The sequence below is a fragment of the Drosophila biarmipes genome, chromosome 3R, assembly GCF_025231255.1.
Source record: "Drosophila biarmipes strain raj3 chromosome 3R, RU_DBia_V1.1, whole genome shotgun sequence".
Classification (NCBI taxonomy): domain Eukaryota; kingdom Metazoa; phylum Arthropoda; class Insecta; order Diptera; family Drosophilidae; genus Drosophila; species Drosophila biarmipes.
Window position 1 is genome coordinate 28,710,067 of NC_066616.1, and position 20,554 is coordinate 28,730,620.

The following is a 20,554-nucleotide window of genomic DNA, read 5'->3' on the forward strand; positions in this document are numbered from 1 at the left end:
CGAATAGAAACATCTTAGTAATTCGCGCAGGGAGCACACAAATGCTAAGCCTTTAATGGCAATCAGTAAGACCAATTTATATTTTTGTACATTTTTGGCGCAGCTTGTATTCGCAGAAGGCAGGACACTTGCAAAGAGGAGGAGGTTCCATTTTGTACTGGTACTGCCCGGGAGTACGACTGGAAATTTAGCGCTCCCAGTGGGGATCCCATCGAATCGTGTTGGCTGGTTTATGGTGGTACTGCTCCTCGGAAGAGCCGGCAGAGGTGTCGCTGCACCTACTACGAACGGCTGCTGGGATTTTGAGTGGGGAAACCTAAAGTCCTGGCTCCTAGGAGCTCTGCTCCTGCTGCTTCTTGAGCTGCAGGTAAAATTCACGCGGGGAGATGAGTTTGCCTTCTTCATCTTGCGCATCGCCACCACCACCTGCATCCCCATCTCCACCGCCGCCGCCGGACTCGTCCGCCAGCGACAAGGATTCGGAGTGCTTGTGCCGCACAAAGACCTGCATGGAGGAGTACTTGGAACTGGCCCGCAACGTGGAGTCCGTGGTTTCTGCCTCAAAGTCGGAGTTCTCCAGCGTGGCATCGGTGGAGGAGATCTCCTCGTAGCTGGACATGTACGACTCCATATGCATTTCGTTGAGTGGCACCTGGGGACTGTCTTCAGGCCGGGGTTTGAGGCGCTTTTTCGCCGGTTTGCCAGCGTTCGCCTTGCGCTCCAGGCAGCTGACAAACTGCGCCACATGACCATCGCCAGCGCCCCCGCCGCCACGTTTCTGTGACAAAGCCTCGACCAGGGTAGAGGGTTTCTGCCTTCGGTGGGAGCCATCGCCCACGCCCACCGTATAGCCCTTCTCGTAGCCCCGCTTCACCGGCTGCTCTTGCTCGTAATTGTAGTTATAACCATAGCTAGTGTCACCCTCGACCTCGTAACGCTGGCCAGGATTCATCATAGAACTATCGCCAATGTCTGTCTCGAACTGCACAGCAGGATTCAGCTTGAACTGGGGAAAGGTATATAAACGTTAAGGCGGAAAACGTATTCAAGATACTTACATCGCGCTCGTTGGCAAACTCGTGATCCGACTTTGACTCCCGGTTCTTGTTCTTGTCCTCCTTGGGATTGTTCTCAACATACTTTATCTCGCTGCGCACCTTGCGCACCTGGAGCTGTTTGCGTTGTACCTGCTTTTGCTGCTGATACTGCTCCTCCTCGTTTATTGGTTCCGACTCCGAAAGGCTGGCCTCCGCCAGCTCCTCCACTTCATCCTCCTCCTGCTCCTCCTCTTGTACCTCGCGGAGATGCCTCAGCTGCTGCTCCATGGATGGGTGCTTGATCTGCATGTGTGAGGCTTGCTGTAGCAGCTGCTGCTCCTTGCGCAAAGTGGCTATCTCGCTGCGGGGACTGACCTCTGTACTGGTGACAGCGCTGTTGACCAGCCGGTTGAAGTGAGCTTGCCGATAGCTCTGGGAACTGGAAAATAAATGAATTAATCATACGGAAAGCTGCTAAAAGAGCCAATTAAACTCACTCCTTGACGACTTCCGGCATGACCTCGTTGCGCACCACATACTCCCTGGAAACGTTCGTCTGGGAAGCTCCCTGCACGACCTTCTCCTGGACGTTGTGGTTGGAATCGGATCGCATCAGCTGGTGGCTGAGTTTCTCGTTCAGCTTCTCGGCCTTCTTGCGCAGCGTCCGCTCGAAGGAGAGCTGTTCCTCCAGAGCCTTGGTGTGGGCCAGCAGCTGGGACACGGTGACCTTCTTGTTCTTGGGCAGACTCTGCAGCCCGTTGACGCAACTCAGGTCGTACTCCGGCTCCTGTTTCTCCTCGGGCGGTCCACCCAGGTGGTCGCGAATGCTGCGCTGCAGGAACTTGCTTATGCCCTCGTTGTTTCGCACATTGAACTCCGTGATGGCTGTGTTCAGCTCCAGGCAATCGAGGATCAGATTGGCGCCAATGTCCGTCAGGCCGCACCCCTCCATGTCGATTTCTGTGGGGTATTTGAGGGGTATGGATAGCTCTACTTGTACACTACTCACTCTTTATCCAGGCGTCCTCCTTCAGGACCTCGGTGATCCACCGGATGCCGTCGTCGCCGATTGCCGGGTTGTCGGCCAGCAGGACGGTGCGTAGTCCACCAATTGTGTTCACATCCACACTGCGGTAGCGCAGCGACTTCTCCCATCCCTCCGAGAAACGAGTGATCTTTTGCATCTGGATATGTGGGGTAGGGTGTATGAAATCACAATACTGAACAATGTTAAGTAACTCTTACCTTGAGCATATCGGCCACATGCTCGGCGCCCTTGGATGTGAGTCCGCACTCGGAGAGATCGAAGACCTCGATGCGATTCAGGTACTTGGCTGTGTTGCAGACCACCTCGCAGCCCTTATCACCAATGTTGGACTTGCGAAAACTCACTGTTTCGAGGCATTCGTTGTCGGCCAGTGACTGTGGATGGAGGTTCTTCAGGAGAAGCTCTCGACCAGGGTTAACTCACATCTCACCTTGGCAATGGTCTCGATGTAGCCATCCTGCAGTGGCAGACCCTCCAGCTTTAGAACACTCAGATTCTTGTTGCTTGAAACGCAGTTGGCAATCGCCTGAACCAGGCTGTTGAAGATGAATCGTGTATAGATCACCGGTCTTTGGCGAAAGAGTCGGGCCCGCTTCTCAGTGTCTATGGGATCGATGTTGGCTGCCGGGAAAATCAATGAGATAAGTTTTTATTATATTAGTTTTGATTTTATATAGTTCTAGTATATAGTATATAATATTTTAATGGAATAATGGACTTTAATGGACTTTTCAAAGGACATATAAAATCTCTCCTAAAATGCACTTACTTTGTGGATATGTTCGGCGCAGTCGCACCACCAGCTGCTGGAGCACCAGGTCATAGTGGAGCGCCTCGGTCAGGAGCTGCCAATCGCTGACCGCCAGCTTGTCGCCGCACAGCTCCAGGAGAGTGGTGGTCGCATTCGACTTGCTCCGGATTTCCGGCACTGGCGTCAGATTCTTGGCCCGGCACAGCTCCAGATAGCGGAAGTGAAACGAGCGACTCTTGCTGGATTTCTTTACCAGGGGTGGGAGCGATACCACCACGGTATTGCTCTTTCGGGTCAGCTCACCGGAGTTGCCCTTACGCATCATAGTCACTTGACTCACGGACATGTTCTAAGGAATCAGTGATAAATGTTATTATAGTCAAAGGGTCAACATTTTAACCCTTTTCTTGGGCTTCTAGACTTGGCTTATTGGATCCCGATTATGACGTGGTTTCATCTTTGAGTTTGCGGTTGAATTCTCTAATATTCTATTTTAATGGAATTGAATTATTGGGTCTCGATTTAGACGTGGGATACATTCATAAATTCGAGGTTAAATTCCCTATTATTCTACATTTAATTATTACGATTTTAGGAGGGTCAAAATTGTATCCCATTTTCTTGCTAGATTTTTCGGTCCAATGGATTTCAGTATGGGGTTTTCGGTTCCCAGTGTACTTCTAGATTCTATAATTATAGTTATTCAATTCCGATTTTGACGTGGGATACCTCTATGAGTTTATGGTTGAATTCTCTAGTATTCTACATTTAAATATTTCTTAATAAAAGGGTCAAAATTTTAGCCCATTTTCAAGTTTGATTTTTCTGTCTTTCCAATGAGTTTCAGAAGATGGGCCCAAAACTGCACTTTTAGAATACATTACTTAAGTTATTGGATCCCGATTTAGACGTGGGATACCTTTATGGATTTGTGTCTAAATTCCCTATCATTCTACATTCAATTATTTCGTTTTAAAGAGGGTTAAAATGTTATCCCATTTTCATGCTCGATTTTTCGGTATTGCCAATAGGTTTCAGTATGGGGACCAAAACTGCATTTCTACCTTTCATAACTTGACTAATTGGATACCGATTTCAATGTGGCATACCTCTTTGAATTTGTGTTGGAATTCTCTAATGATCAACATTCAAATCTTCACGCTTTACGAGGGTCGAAATGTTAACCCATTTTCATGTTCAATTTTTCCGTATTTCCAGTGGCTTTCAAAATGGGTACCAATATCTGCATTTCTAACTTTCATAATTTGATTAATTTTATCCCGATTTTAATGTGGGATACCTCTTTGAATTTGTGGTAGAATTCTCTAATAATCTGCATTAAAATATTTATGTTTTACGAGGGTCGAAATTTTAGCGCATTTTCATGTTCGATTTTCCCGTCTTTCCAAGGGTTTTCAAAATTGGGTACCAAAAACTACATTTCTAACATTCATAATTTGGCTAATTTTATCCCTATTTTAATGTGAGATACCTCTATGAATTTGAGATAGAATTCTCTAATAATCTACAATTAAATATTTATGCTATACGAGGGTCAAAATTTTCACCCGTTTTCATGTTCGATTTTCCCGTATTTCCAAGGGTTTTCAAAATAGGTACCAAAAACTGCATTTCTAACTTTCATAACTTGACTAATCGGATACCGATTTCAATTTGGGATACCTCTTTGAATTTGTTGTAGAATTCTCTAATAATGTGCATTAATATATCTATGTTTTACGAGGATCAAAATTTTCACCCGTTTTCATGTTCGATTTTCCCGTCTTTCCAAGGGTTTTCATAATGGGATCCCGAAACTGCACTTCTAACTTTCATAACTTGACTAATTGTATCCCGATTTTAATGTGGGATACCTTTTTGAATTTGTGGTAGAATTCTCTAATAATCTGCATTAAAATATTTATGTTTTACGAGGGTCGAAATTATAGCCCATTTTCATGTTCGATTTTTCCGTCTTTCCAAGGGTTTTCATAATGGGATCCCCAAACTGCTCTTATAACTTTCATAACTTGACTAAATTTATCCCGATTTTAATGTGAGATACCTCTATGAATTTGTGGTGGAATTCTCTAATAATCTACCCTTAAATATTTATGCTATACGAGGGTCGACATTTTAACTCAGTTTCAGGTTCGATTTTTCCGTCTTTCCAAGGGTTTTCAGAATGGAAACCCAAAATATTACTTCCAGATACCATAACTTGGGTAATTATAATCCGATTTGAATATGGAATACCCCTATGAATTTGAGCTGGAATACTCTAACAATCTACATTCAAATATTTGTGAAAGCCAAAGCCTTTTAGATTGGAATCCCTAAAACTGCATATCTATTCTAGAGACGTTCTCAAAAAAGCTCGTACTAATAATACTATAATATTCATATAACAATATATATATTCTTCTGGAATAGCTCAACAAAAGGAGAGCAGTTGTAACCTTCAAAATTGCATAAGCCACGCACTTCCGGTCTCCACTGACCAGCGCTGTCAAAGCTCCCCCCCAAGAGTTACGATCCAGTAACGGGCTTGCAGATTGTAAACAAACAAAGCTCGCCCGCCGCCCACTTGCCGGTGGAATTTACGCTTGGCTAATTACTCGCGTGCCTGCAGTCTCTCTCGTTTCGACCCGGCTATATCTTTCTCTGCCCACTAGGGTTGCCATGGCTTTTGGCGACAGCGCGATTCGAGTAGAGCCATGAAGTCTCGTTCGCTGGTTTTCCAAACTCAACGCCAGTCGTCGAGCGGCTGTTGTGGTAAACACTTCGTTCAAAAATCGTTTTCGCCTGTTTCGAAAGTGTAAATAGCTTCAGTCGCTACTCTGTTCGTTCAGCCAAGAACTTGGAAGACTTCGTGTTCTACGGCACGTTCCGTTGCTATTAAGTGATCTGACCACCATCCAGGTTTCGAGGCCCTTACCACTCTTTTAAGTCGAGTTCCGGTTCGTGCATTGCCCAATTTCGAGGCGTGCGACACGTTTATTTTATGCGGTTTCATCGTGTACTCCATGTGTGTGTTCCGCGGGGTTCTTGACTTATGCCTAATTACCAGTGACGTCGAAGCCTTTTCGAAAAAATGTGTCAACCACGAAATTTGTCAGTTCTCTGGTAGTTGTTGAGAGACACTCGAGTGTGACACTGCAAGTGTTGGTTGGCTTCATGTAATTATCCTCAAAGTGAGCCAAAGGATATCCCACAAAAGGATACTCGGACCAAGGGAATATCTATTTTATAGGGGGTAAGTAAGCGGAACCGGTTTGCATTCGTGTCCTGGCATGTGGCGGCCTTTAAATGAGGGGGATAGTTAGGAGGCTTCCTTGTAGGGGTGAAGGAATGAAGACCTACACCGAAATAAATATCTTAGGGACCTCAGTAGAAATTCTGTGAGGAGTAATACAGGAAACAACATCTACAGACTGATCAACATAGAACAACTTTCAAGTTGTGTGATCCCAAAATAAAACCCCACATATTTATACATTTTTTAAAAGAACGAAAACTTTGACAGATATACAACTTATATACGAATTTTATAACAAAAGTTTTTAAAAGTGGAACTAGCGAACACTAATATTATATTTATAAAAATGTTTACATCTGTTTTATATATATGCTTTTATATCTATGCTTTGTAAGAAAAAACTAGGGAATGATTTATAAATTTTATGCGTTACCATTTCGCAGAACTTATAAAAATTGCCAAATATCTTAACTAGATAATTCGCACCTGGTTATTTTACTCGGTGCAGGGAAGCCTGAAGTTCAACCTCGAAGGGTTGGCCAACTTCTTTGCAGCACTGCCAGTAAGGTCAGAGTTTGTGTCAAGGACTTGGCTGCTCTTCCAAGACCAGCCAGTCGAATAGATTGTTTAATTACCCGCAGTGTAGAAATACTTGCAAGGCAGATTTTCAAATAGAAAAGTGCAAAAATCGAGCCGAGCCAGAAAAGGAGCCGGAGTGTAACGGACAAATTGCTCACGACACCAGCCAAAACATCTAAGCCAAGATCCAGAGCTCTTGGCTCGAACAGTGAGACGGATGCGGGCGTCGCTTGAACCCGGGCTATGAGTCAAAACCAAGCCACCGCAACGGAGCCATCTCCAGCTCCCCTGCCCACCAAAATCTCCTTTTGTTTGTCAGCCAGCAAACAATTGTTGGCTGCTGGCGTTGAACTTGACTGTCGGAGAGCCCCATAGTATACCATATATATAGGTATGTACATATCGGAATCGATGGGCATGACAAAAGGGCCCTAATACGGGGGAGGAAGTGTTCAAATTGGAGTACTCGGAACGCCAGGGGCCCGTTTGTTTGCTCGCGGGCCGGAAACTGGAGGCAACATTGGTCACAACACGATCCACACCAATCTCAATCTGCAGCGCAGCACTCGGAGAAACACTGCGATTGGAAATGGATAAGATTGACCAGGTTTTGTAGTGCAGAGATATCAGGAATGTGGGTAGAAAAAAAATTAATTCCTATCTTTCAGTTTTAAAAGTGCATAATACTGAAAAAATCCATCGATTATGCAAGATTAACACTATTTTTTGTAATATTTTAATTTTTTAAAATTTAATTTTATATATTTTTACAATGCAATATACATTTTTTTTGCATTTTAGTTTTGATAGAAAAACAGTAGTTTGGGATAAGTTTGAGATAGTTGAGATACTTTGGAACCGGGTGAAAAACAGGATATTGTTCCTATTTCCTAACTTTAATATTGTTCGAGAAATGTTTTCAATTTTAAAATTAAAACCGTTAGTATTTAGTTTTTATACCATATTACTTGGGTTTTTTTAAATAGCTCCATACCATATTGATAGCTTGTTCCCTGAATCTTCTATAAAAAACTTACATGATTTATCATCCAATATGGTTATTTTTCCTCCCATTTTTACCAAACCTTTTTCAACTCTATACCCAGTATTTTTCCGAGTGTGCATAGGTGACTGCCGCTCTCAGCCGGGCTTAACATATTTAATATAATTAAGTGAGCCCCTGCCTGGCTTGGAAAGTCATGAACCGGCGATTACTGGGGATGGCGTTGGCATGGGGCGGAGAAAGAGATCGGGGGACTTGTCGCAGCGGCAGACAAATCAAAATTGTTTATTGGGATTTCCAATTCGGAGGCGATTACCCAGGAGCCACCAGTTTTGTTTTCTGCGGTTACTTTTAACCCAAAAGCCACAAGATTGGCGACGTTGGTCATTGGTTACACCGCGCCATTTGGACACTTTTCGTGAAGGATTTCACTTTTGGCCCACTCGGACGGGGTCAGAACCTGGCCAAGCGTGAACCCTGCGAGCAGAGTCATTAGCACCGAAGTTCGCTCGGATTTTGGCTAGAAATGGGGATTGGGACCCACACGGGTGTATCTCCAGGTCGCAGATATACCCATCTGAACTTGCGGAAAGGCACCGTCGTCATGGTGGCTGGGCGAAGTGTTTTGTTTGACTTTTCGGCGACTCCTCAGCCGCTTCTGCCACTTTCCACTTACGTAAAAACCGGGGGAAATGTCAGAAGAGGCAGACCGCCGGCGGATTTTGCCGATCTCGCCGGGGCGGCGTAACTTATTAATTTGCCTTAATTCAGTGGGTTTTAGCTGTGTGGAAAATTGGCAGCAAGAAAGTGGAAGTGCGTCTCCCCACTAATGGAGTTAATTAAACTAAATGCGATTTTGAATGGTCTCATTTGGGGTAAAGTGATAGCCCAGAAATTGGGCTAAAAAAGATGTGTGGTTAAGCTTTGAGTTACCTTTTGATTTATTATATATATTTAAGTTGTTAAAAAGGTAGAAGATTTTTAAAGATATTTAGAACGTATAAAAATCTAGGATGGTGTTTCAATAGTTATTTTATAGCTATTAGTTCTTAATTAACTGGGATATATTTTTGAATTTACGTTTTTAAGGGGTATTTTTATACATAGTATCTAGTCCGAAAATTTAAAAAAAAACTTGTTGGTTGTGTTCTCATACTCACATTTATTTACTCCAAGTCTCCAATACGTTTGAAACGGTTATGAAACACACATGAACAATATGTATCTGCAAGTACACATGGGCATAGACAATAAATACTTTAATACCTGGTGCCGATAAAGATCTCCCCCGCGCCCAAAATCATCGACAGCTTTGATAACCCCGATTCGGCTGGGCCGAGGCAGTGCAGCATGAAATTGCCTGGCCAGCGGAGCATCAGCATCCCCGAATCGTCCAACTGACCAAACAACCCAATTGCCGTCGTCGTTACACAAACGTGCTGGCCACGGATGCATGGATAATTATCCACTCCATGGCGATGGCGATGGAGAGAATCGTCCGCCCAACAGCAGAAGATGCCGCAGATACAGATACTCGTACTTGAGGCTCGGAAAATGTTGCATGCGGCGCGTGTTGAAAGCGAAATCAGGCGCGTACTGTGATTACTTTTGAATCACTTAACCGTGATCAGTTAAGGCGACTCTCTAACGACCTTGCCTCGCAGTTGATTTTCCCGCGATAAAGAGGTTGATGCAACGTGCCACAGCGCTCGGTAATCAGCCATCCCAGAGATACACAAATCAATTACCGCCGGCGGAGGCATTTACGATTGCAGGCCATTAAGAAATAGCCAGGCAATTGCGAAATCAATGAACCACACACTTGGCGAATCTCGCGGATCTCCTGCTCCGATTGCAAATGCGCCTAACCGAGTTGAACTCGCAAACAATGGTTTTAATAATGCATAATGCATCTCCAACTCCAACGGACAAATGCAGTCATCGCTCTGCCTCCAAAAAAGATATGTATATATTTCACACGAACCCCATGTGAACAAGGGTTTATCGCGAGTCTCCTCGGGAGTGTGGCAACAGCATCATTATTATCATACTCCCATCATCTTTATAGCTCTATCTTGAGGAAAACTTTCAATTTTCACTCCACTTGAGCGAGAACTTATCCGCAATTTGTTGGAAATTTGCAATGAGACAAATCTGGCACATGAATAAGCCCAAGTAGTAATAATTGCCGGGCAGTTTAGAAAACGTTCCGGTCGTTAAACCTCGTACAAAATAACAACTAAAAACTAAGGCAGCCGCAAAACCCATAAAATTTCTTTAGCGGAATTCCAGGCTGGCGCTGAGCCAGCATTTAAGTAAACTGAAAGCCAATAAAGAGCTGACGCTTAATTAATTTCGGCTTTGAGCATAAAACTTTCGCAAAAAAAAGGCAGATCCACTGGCCAATTCTCACGCAGAACATGCGGACATATAGAACACCTGTAGACACGCAGACTGCGAGTCCAGTTCCATTCTGATTTCTTAATGCACGACCTAATTGAGTTCGCTTTTACATATTTTTCGGGCATGTAGCAACGGCAGAACGGGCACAAGTAACCTCTCTTCTAGAATTCCCCACTCGGAGTTGCCTTCTCGAGCGAAACTGGCGGCGGGTCATAGATCACAGACCATAAAACGTGCGACACATGTGTGCGGGGGAAAATGGGTTAACACTTGGCTCGCCTCTGTCGTAACACTCCGTCTATTTTCTAGGTGTCGTCGTAGTCGTCGCCGTCGCCGTCGCCGTCGCCTGAGTTTACCTGTCATGAGGTAGTCTCTCCAGCTAACCAGTAGCCCCACGATCTAGAAGAATGTACAACGAAGCACAGTCGCAGTCGAGTGGCCATGACTTGGGCAGCATGGCCTACAAGAAGGTGCGCTTAAAAGGACCCAGGCAGCGAAAGCCCCCTAGTTATATAAGCTGCAACCTCACCCAAGTCATAATACTCACCACACTAATCAGCTTGGTGGCCTCGAATCGCCCGCCGCGCTTCGCTATCGACGGGCAGTCGGAGATCGTACTGCGTCTGAAGGAGAGTCCTGAAACGAAAGTGGGTAAGTAAAGTAAAGATCTTCATTCATATTCTTATAAATATGGCTTACTACTGCCAAAAGTAGTCGTGCAAAGTGATCTTATGTCATATGATATCACCTTACCTTTATATCATTATAAAAGAAAAGGTTTGATTTAATATAAGTATTCAAGCTGATATGAAAAATAGTAGTGTGTCATGACTTAAAAATTTAGAGCTGAACTTTTATAATCTGTAAAAAGCGCCAAATGTGATCTAGATCTTAATTCATAAACCTGATGTCAAGTATCTTTATATGGTATGTTTAAAAATGATTAGCTTATCACATTCTTAATATTTTTATCTTTTCGAGCTTATTATTGTCTTAAAATGACTTGCTCACTTGTGGTAATAAATGTATTTCCTACATTTATGAAAATGGCAATCTTTAAATATATAAGAGTGCTTAATATAATACCTTCCTTTCTTTCAAGGAACCCTGATATACACCCTAAAGGGCTACGATCCGGACAACGATCCGCTGACCTTTGGTAAGCGCAACTCGCATGACAGCGAGATCATCAGGATAGAGAACACGGGTGGCAACGAGGCCAAGATCTTTCTGGCCAAGGAACTGGATCGCGAGCTGCAGGACGAGTATGCCATAGTGCTCACACTGACCGACAGTCACTACAGCGATCACAACTATGTGACGCAGAGCTTTCTGCTGCTGGTGGAGGACATCAACGACAATGTTCCCACCTTCCTGCCCTACCAAAATGCCATCGAAATACCAGAGGGCAGTGCTCCGGGAGTGGTGACCACGCTGGAGGCCACTGATGCGGATGAGGGCGCCTATGGCCAGGTGGTTTACTATCTGCAAGAGCTTGACGGGGATAACAAAGTATTCAGCATAGCCACCCACCAAGGGAAAGGCATCTTGCGGCTGGAAAGGGAGTTGGACTACGAAAGGAAGAGTCTGTATCAATTGAGGGTGCTGGCCATCGATCGTGCCAATCAGGGACCCGTAAACACTGGTACAGCTGCCATCCTGGTGAAGGTTAAGGATCTGGAGGATCAGCCACCGGAATTCGTGGAAGTTCAAGCGGTGGCGCGAATCGCCGAAGATGCTCCTGTGGGCACAAAGGTGCTGAGAGTTCGGGCCATCGACGGTGATCGGGGGATCAATAATCCCATAGCCTACGCCCTGGAGGCCAATGATCTCTTCGACATAGATCCGCACACGGGAGTAGTTCACACGCTGACTAAACTCGATCGAGAGGAACAGAGTGATCAGGTGAACGGAGCCCACATCCTGCGGATTTCGGCCACCGAGCTGTCCAAATCCAATAGCCAAATGGCACCCACCACTGTGCGCACTGAAGTTACCATCATAGTGAGCGATGTGAACGATGAGATTCCCACTTTTGGCGAAACCGTGTATCGTTGTGAGGTAAATGAGAATGCCCAGACCAACACCCCGCTTAATTTCATCGACGAGGAAGTACAAAATGTGGTTTTCGATCACGATGAGGGCAACAATGGCACCTTTCGCTTGTTTCTGGATCCGCCCAACGATCTGTTCGAGATCGTACCCGAGCTGGCTGTTAATGAGGCCAACTTTATGCTGCGGGTGAAGAACTCCAAGTCACTCGATTTTGAACAGTTCACCGAGGTCAATTTTACCATATTTGCGAGGGAGGTGGACGAGCCCAGTCGATGGAGGTGGGTTGTTACATCTTATTAAAGATTATATTTTAGATTTTAATCACATATCCCTTTTATAGTTCCGCCCATGTCCAGATTTTCATAAGAGATCAGAACGACAACTTCCCGGAGTTCAGTCAGACGGTCTACAATGCCAGTGTGTTGGAGAACAGTGAACAGGACACGACTATAACCCAAGTGCAGGCGGTGGATGTGGATTCGGGGGACTACGGAACCATGGGCATACGCTACACCAATCTCAGAGGAGGCATAGCTCACTTGTAAGCACTGCTAAGAACGCTGAACTTATAACTACTAATACTACTCTATACTTTTTTTAGACTCAATCTGAACCCCATAACCGGAGTGATAACCATCCAGCAGGCGGGTGGCACAGCCTTCGATCGTGAGATCATTTCCCGGCACTATCTAACCGTAGAAGCCATCGATAGCGCTGGTCAGGGCAACAGGAACACGGCCCAAATAATCGTGGACATCCTGGATGTGAACGATAATGCTCCTACGTTTCCCCAGCGGCAGTACGAGACCAAGTTGCTGGAGAACCAGGCCGAGTTCGAGACCCCCTTGCAATTGGAGGCCAGGGATGCGGATCTCAGTGGCACGGAGAACAGCCAGGTGACCTACGAGATTGTGGAGGGCATGTACCGCTCGAACTTCACCATAGATCCGCAGAGTGGACTGCTGCGTCCGGTGCACCGTTTCGATTTCGAGGAGCTGGTCGAGAGGAGCAGTGGGAGCAGGAGTGACAGCCAGTCAGGAGGATCATCGAGCATTCGGGAGATCGATCTCCTGGTGCGAGCTCGCGATTCCGGCATTCCCATGCTCTCCACAGTGGTTCCTGTGCTAATCTACGTGCAGGATGTGAACGACAATGCGCCCATATTCCAGCGCAGTTTCTATGCCAAAACTATTCCAGAGGATCTGCCAGGTGGAAGTTCGGTGCTCCAGGTGACAGCCGTAGATCGAGATGGATCCTCGCCCAATAACGCGGTGGTCTATCGCATACAAACTGGAGCCAGCGATAAGTTTATTATTAACTCGGAAACGGGAGTTATTTCGGTGGCCCAGGGAGCCAATCTAGATCCAGATCTCACGGACAGCAAAAGATCGCTTTATACGCTTTCAGTGGTAAGTCCACAGGGTTTTCCTTTTAACTTTCTCATAATATTTTGTATTTTTCCTCAAATAGATTGCTTTAGATGGCGGTTTGGGCAACTCCCAGCTTATGACCACCTGCACGGTTAACATCAGCATTCAGGATGTGAATAACAAACCCCCTGTTCTAACTGAAATGCCAGCTTTAAAGATTGTGGAGAATACTCCAGTGGGCACACTGGTCTATCGTATCCAAGCCACGGACTTGGACCAAAAGGCCATCCTGCGGTACAAACTGAACCCGGAACACTGTGAAGGTCGCAGTGAGGAGGGGGCGTTGGTGAAAGCCAGCGAGTACGACTTCCTGGGCGCCTTCGAGGTGGATCCTATTGAAGGAACCCTTAAGGTTATTAAACTGCTGGATCGGGAAAGAGTGGAGCACATTAAGCTGGCCATTGCGGTGGAGGATCTGGCGGCAGCTAAGGGCAGGCAGATCGCGGAGGGTACGTTTTTTAAACAGAATAATATATTAACTCCTCTACATGATATACATCTTTCTATAGGTTTCCTGAGCATCCAAGTGCTGGATGAGAATGACAATAACCCCAAGTTCCGGTTGCCCTTCTACCGGCAATCCATAACGGAGAACAGCATTAATGGAGCCATGATTGTGAATGTTTTGGCCTCGGATGTGGATAAGAATCGCACCATAACCTATGCTTTGGAAGGGAATCCCACCTATCGCTCACTGATGCACCTGGATTCGCAGACGGGGGAGATTGTGGTGGCCAGTAAGATTGATCATGAGCAGCACCAGTGGCTTAACTTCAGTGTGAGGGCCACCGACTCCGGAGTGCCAGCCAGATCCTCACTGGTGGATGTTTACATTACCGTTCTGGATGAGAACGATAACAATCCCTACTTTGTCGGGGGCAGCAAGAACTATACGATCAGTGAGAATGCACTTCCCGGAACCAGAGTGGCCACTCTGCAGGCTGGGGATGCGGATTCCGGAGACTTTGGCAAGATCACCTTCCTGATGGATCGCATCAGTTCGCAGGGAAAGTTCACCATAGATGCGGATACTGGGGTGCTGACGGTGGCCGATCGCCTGGACAGGGAGTTGAAGGACTCCTACAACCTGGTGATCGAGGCCTGGGACAACTATCAGTTCGGTTTCCTGGCCGGAGAAAGTCGGAATGCCTTCAAGCAGGTCTTGTAAGTTAGTGGAACTCCTCTAATGGAATAGCTTTATCACAGTCTAATATCGTAGCATTTCCTTACTGGATGAGAATGACAATCCCCCGGAGGTTAGCCTGCCTGACAGTTGTGTCCTAATCACCGAATACCATGAGTTGCATGAGCGAGTGGCCAGTATAGTGGGTAGGGATGCAGATGATCCGAGTTCACCAAATGGGAGATTGGACTTTGCCATCACGCAGGGCAATAAAGATGGTATATCGAATTTTAAGTAAAATTATTGCCAATATTTAAATATTATATAATTTGTGTAGGCATGTTTGAACTGCGTCAGCTAGACGCCTGGAATGCCCAGATATTCGCCAGCAAGAGTTTGCGCAATAGGTTTGGAAACTATAGCCTTACGATTACCACCCGAGATATGGGTCTTCCGGCAAATATTGTGCACAGCACGCTGGACATTTGCGTATCGGATTTCAATGATCACGCTCCGGTTTTTGTGAGACCATTGCATAACACAACTGTTCGGATTCCGGAAAACGCAACTGTCGGCACTCTGATACTGCAGGCTTATGCCAGTGATGCAGATATGGGGCAGAATGCTCTGGTTAGGTATCGCCTCAAACCCGATCCCCTGGGGAGCTACAAGATGTTCGAGGTGAACGCCAATTCAGGAGAACTCTTCCTGCGGGAGCCACTGAACCGGGAAAAGCAGAAGATTCATGAGGTATGGTATCCCGAAAATTGGGATTCTAAAATATGTTTTATATGCTGTAAATATTTTTTTATTACAGATCCGCATAGAAGCCTACGATCAGGGTTTACCCACCTCGCTGAGTTCCGACTTGGACCTCACCATCTATGTGCGGAATGTAAACGATTACCAGCCTCAATTTATTGTCAACGAAATATCCGTGAACTTTACTGAGCACTCGGATCCGGGTTCTGAGAGAATAAAACTACCCGACACCATAGACAAGGATCAGTTGGAACTTGATGACCCAAATGATACACCTAGTCAAGTGTGCTACTTTATAGTGAGTGGAAACGAGGCGGGATACTTTCGCCTCGATCCCGAGTCTCACATACTGACTGTTAATCGCGAACTGGATCGTGAGGTGGTGGCCAACTTTACCCTTTATGTGCGGGCCACGGAGAACTGTGGAAACGATTCCCTGGCTGGTGGTGGAAAGCGTCGTCGCATGGGTATTGAGATTAATAATAGACTGGGAGGCTTTCTGCATAACCAGCAGATGGGATATGACCGCTATAGACATTCCCGCCAACTGAGATCGCCGGAAAGCAACGACTACGAACCGGAGGATGGAGAGATGGCATCGTATGAGACCTATGACAGCAGTCAGGAGGAGCACTCTGTGCCACTGACACCTACTCACCCAGAATCTGATAGCACTGTGGTGAAAGTCAAAGTGCGAGTGCTGGATATCAATGATAATCCGCCGCGTTTCCGCTCCAAAATCTTTACCGGTGGTATAACGACAAACGCGGATTTCGGTTTGAAATTTATGCGTGTGGAGGCCACGGATGCAGATGAGGGGCAGAACGGAAAGATTGGCTACTACCAAGTAGGCGAGATCCGTCAGACTCTCTCTGAAGGTTTGGAGAATGTGCGCAAGGCTCCTTTTCTCCTCGACCAGGAAACGGGAGAAGTGCAGCTGAACTTTGACCCGCAAAAGGGTATGAAAGGGTATTTTGATTTCGTGGTCTTGGCCAATGATACTTCGGGAATGAAGGATGTGGCCCATGTGTTTATCTACTTGTTGAGAGAGGACCAGAAGGTACGCTTTGTGTTCAGACTCCAGCCGGATGAACTACGAGCCCGAGTGGACTCCTTCAGGGAGTAAGTACAGCTATGCCTTCAAGCAATGAAGCTATTTAAAATAATTTCCTTTTTCACACTCCTAGCACCCTCGGAAACATCACGGAATCCATTGTGAACATAGATGAGATTAAGGTCCATGAGAACAAGGATGGTTCGGTGGACAAAACAAAGACGGATCTGTACATGCATCTAGTCGAGCGGGAGGACAACTCCATATACGAGGTAACCGAGGTGCTCAAGCTGATTGACTCGCACATCGAAAGCCTGGATGGTCTCTTCAAGGAGCTCAATGTGCTGGACACGCAGGCGGCGGAGGCTCAGCTCCTGACCGCGGGACCCACAAGAGGTCCACTGTTCGTCTGGCTGGTGTTCACCAATCTATTCCTGGCCACTCTCCTGGTGGTCACCATAGCTCTTTGTGCCTCGCAGAGGAATGGCTACCGCAGGCAGCTGAGAGCCGCGAAAGTCAACATATTCCGTGAGTTCTGTTTGCATTACATTTTTAGAAAATTATATACTAATATTTGTAATCCCCTTAAGGTGGTCACTCCTCTATGTCCCTGCAACATCCTCAAGAACCTGCCACTCGTGTGCCGAATACCAACAAGCACAGCGTTCAGGGATCAAATCCCATTTGGCTCAAGGGCTACGACAACGAGTGGTTCAAATCAGAGGAAACTGGCAGGTGCGATAATGATATTTACAACCTAATCCTAACCATTTTCTAATGATAATATTTACAACTCCTTAGCATTGGTGGCCACGACTCACTGGATGATAACTTCCTGGCGGTGGCTACGCAGGATATGCACGAAACCCTCAAGGGAACTGCCAAGCTGTTCAACAACAGCAATGATCTAAATCGACACTTTAATTTGTACAACCAAATCGACAAGTTGACCAACAATGCTCAGATCCTGGCCCGAAAACTGGAGACCACGGAGTTATAGCACAAACAGTCCGCACTATTTATTGTACTTAGTTTAGGCTTAGTTTAAGATGAGCTCGTAAATCCCATGTAAATATATCGAAGCTCTTTAGGCAGTTTTAGTCCTGCTGTGTCCTATGGCAAGCAAATTCGTACAAATTAAGGAATCTATATTAATAAAGCAGTAAATATCAGATATAAAAGCCAAGGGTCTGCATTAAACTACCATGTTTTGGAATATAACTATAGCAGCAAAAAATTTCCTGGGACCATCCTAAAAATATGTTTTCTTCTCTTCAATATTTATAATAGAATAACCTATCAAGAACATTAGAAAGGTTATAAATTTCTAAAAATAATATGTTAAATTGGTATCTCTACCTATGTACATACTTTTAAATATCTACTAGAAGCTTGATCTTGTTAGGAGATAAGAATATAATAGCAGACTCACCTTTGGTTCAGGTCCTCAGATAGAAAACAGTGGATAGCCTTCTTCTCAGCAATGATGTTATAAAAAATATACGTATAGAGCACAACTGGAGCACAGGGGAGCCCTTGTTAGTGGATGGCTGGAGGAGCATGTGGCGACCACTTACCACGCGTTGATGACCCCGAGGCGCCGCTCTCAAAACAGGCGGCAGCTTACAAACGTACAAAAAAAATGTCTAATCGGGGAGTCGGCAGCTCAGATAGGCATTTGCATGCATCACAACCGAGAGCAAACGGATCGCCTGCTGAGACATGACATGGTAATCTCTGGGATGCGACCCACGGAAGGAGGAACTGCTGCTGCCACCACTCACCTTTGAACACGGTTAGGATCCGGACCAGATCTGGTCACTTGGCTCAGTGGCGCTGGGCTGGACGCTCGCTCCGATTAGATTCGATTGGGTTGGTGGTCGAGCAAGGAACACAAAATGGAAAACAGCAATTTTCAATGTAACCTCTGAATTTAAAAGCTCGACCGCAACTCGACGAAACGCACTGAAAGAAACCTTGGCAGGTAATGCGGGTTTCTCAATCGGCGGTTCTGCGGACGTTTTTGTATTTTGTTTTCGGGAGTTACTCGGAGTATGTGTCAAGGGAAAACGGAGAAAATTATGTTGTTTAACGAATGTAAGGCTCTGATTGTCTGGCCACCGCCTGCCGAGATCCCCGTCCCAATTTCAGTTCCCGGACACCATATTCCCCCAGGTTCAATGACAAGCCCGGTTGCTTTGGTTTTTTTACTAAAAATATCGTATTATATTTTCAGGGTAAAATATTCAGTTGCCATAAAATCAATCAATTCTTTTTTTTTTCATTTGCTTCGATTTGTTTTATTTTTTTGTTTCGTTTTCTTAAAGTATTTTGTTTGTTTTTTTTTTCGTTTATAATAGTTACACAAATTAGATCACAAAAATGCACGTAAATTACAAAATGAAATTGTACCTCATACCGAAAACATAGAGAAAACTTCAAATGGTGGAAACGAGGCGGCTACTGGAGGGATGTGGGTTTCGTAGGTTCATCACTACAGTTCTTAAAAGGTAGGGTTTATTTTTTGTAACAAAAATAGGGTTTAAAGCATATAATCAAATACATGGTTTCGTAGTTTCGCTACTAAAAAAGAACATAAATTTTGTTCGCGTCACTTGCACAGCGAAGTAGATCAGAGTAGAGTAATTAGTAATGAGCCCGGTAATCGGTGTTCAACCAAGTCAAGAACGAATTCACACAGCTATATCTTAATAGGGGTTTACAGATAGAGAGTGAGACTGTGGGGGAGTTAATCGTATATCATATATTACAGAGTTCCATTATGTTTAAAGTAGTTCCTTCTGCTCCTATCGTTTCGCTTCGATTTCCGCACGGCCCAAAACGAAAATCCCAATGAGAGATGCATGTTTCTTAAAGTGCGATGGGTGCTTCAACATAATGCCAAGTCGATGTGTGTGATACATATACAAATACATAGTTATCTAGTGTTATTAAACTTCTTTCATTCATTTAATACTTGCTTAGAGTCCATGTGTTAAATGAGAAATGAAATCTTACAATGGATGGGGATGGAATGGCTGGGGGGTCTGAACTTCTTTTAGTTTTCATTGAGGGCTGTGATTTGGGGATCGGGCTCCAGTGAGTGGTATATATCGTATTTTAAAGCGTAACAGTTTTCTTGCTTGTTTTGTGTATTGTTGTATAAATATATCTCGTTTTATAAGTGGTTGCTTGTCACTAGACTAAAGAAAATTACATTCCATTTATGTTCTATTTAATATTTGTTAATTTACAGAATCTACGTAGACAAAACGCAAGGTAAGAACTCAAAAATTGTCGGTCAGCCTAATTTTGCTTTTAAAATTTGTTAGGCTAAATTAAAATCGAACAAAGTTTCCGGCCATGGCGCAATGGCTAAATAAAAGAGCTTAAAAATAAATCGAGTTTACACTTTCACATTCTGTTGATTGATTTTTTGTTATTGATTTTTCCTTCTTTGTGGGTTGGTTTAAATTAAAGCTTACACTTAAACGTATGTGTACAGATATATTTAAGTAGTATTGTGTATATATAGTTATATTTTATATATATAAGTATATATAGTTGTATATATATTTAGTAATACGATTCGCGGTTTCAAACTAGTCCCTTGTACGTTGTATGTGTGTTGGTGTGGGTGTCGATGTGGGGTGTGTGTTTCGTGCCAACCAAGAACTAAACCAAACTAAAACTCTTCTGCTTTTTGATTTACTCGAAATTGATTGCAATCCTCGTTTGAGTGTAAGGTGTTCTTGTTGTAAATGCGCTCACAAAATGTTTAAACAAACTCTAGGCTTACTTAGGTTAACGAACTCTTCACTGCACTCAGTAGTTCGTGGTTTAATTCAGAATTCAAATTTGTTGCTAGATTTCCTACTGTTTCGGCTTCATTTTATCTGTTCGCTCCTGGTATCTTTCTATAATTTTCCGTTTTATATGTATAATAAAGCTGCTCGCTACAATCCTTTGTTGGTTCACTAACAAATTAAGTTTACTTTAAGAGTCACTATGCAATGCTACACTTTTCCGCGAATTTACATATTTTATGCT

General features: G+C 44.6%; 2 protein-coding genes across 4 annotated transcripts; one reads left to right on the forward strand and one right to left on the reverse strand.

The window, feature by feature from the left end:
- Window positions 1-21: 21 nt before the first annotated feature.
- On the reverse strand, window positions 22-18,645 carry LOC108024371 (protein Cep78 homolog). Of its 2 annotated transcripts, XM_050889294.1 has the most exons (12): window positions 18,289-18,645; window positions 18,082-18,216; window positions 17,937-18,021; window positions 10,628-10,716; window positions 8,838-8,902; window positions 2,855-3,185; window positions 2,516-2,706; window positions 2,283-2,459; window positions 2,047-2,221; window positions 1,535-1,997; window positions 1,059-1,476; window positions 22-1,006 (listed from the first exon to the last, which is right to left on the reverse strand). In XM_050889294.1, exons 6-12 carry the CDS (start codon window positions 3,180-3,182, stop codon window positions 332-334), a joined length of 2,427 nt encoding a protein of 808 aa, XP_050745251.1. In that variant the 5' UTR covers window positions 3,183-3,185; window positions 8,838-8,902; window positions 10,628-10,716; window positions 17,937-18,021; window positions 18,082-18,216; window positions 18,289-18,645; the 3' UTR covers window positions 22-331. The 2 variants fall into 2 exon arrangements, with proteins under 2 accessions (XP_050745251.1, XP_016949763.1); XM_017094274.3 differs by lacking the exon at window positions 8,838-8,902.
- LOC108024593 (cadherin-23) lies at window positions 5,490-17,660 on the forward strand. 2 transcript variants are annotated; one of them, XM_017094601.3, is made up of 13 exons: window positions 5,490-6,092; window positions 10,390-10,731; window positions 11,183-12,413; window positions 12,476-12,676; window positions 12,737-13,544; window positions 13,606-14,014; window positions 14,075-14,729; window positions 14,785-14,966; window positions 15,026-15,438; window positions 15,506-16,572; window positions 16,638-17,032; window positions 17,095-17,239; window positions 17,306-17,660. In XM_017094601.3, exons 2-13 carry the CDS (start codon window positions 10,488-10,490, stop codon window positions 17,502-17,504), a joined length of 5,949 nt encoding a protein of 1,982 aa, XP_016950090.1. In that variant the 5' UTR covers window positions 5,490-6,092; window positions 10,390-10,487; the 3' UTR covers window positions 17,505-17,660. The 2 variants fall into 2 exon arrangements, with proteins under 2 accessions (XP_016950090.1, XP_050745245.1); XM_050889288.1 differs by lacking the exon at window positions 5,490-6,092 and having other exon boundaries at window positions 10,301-10,731.
- Window positions 18,646-20,554: the final 1,909 nt, after the last annotated feature.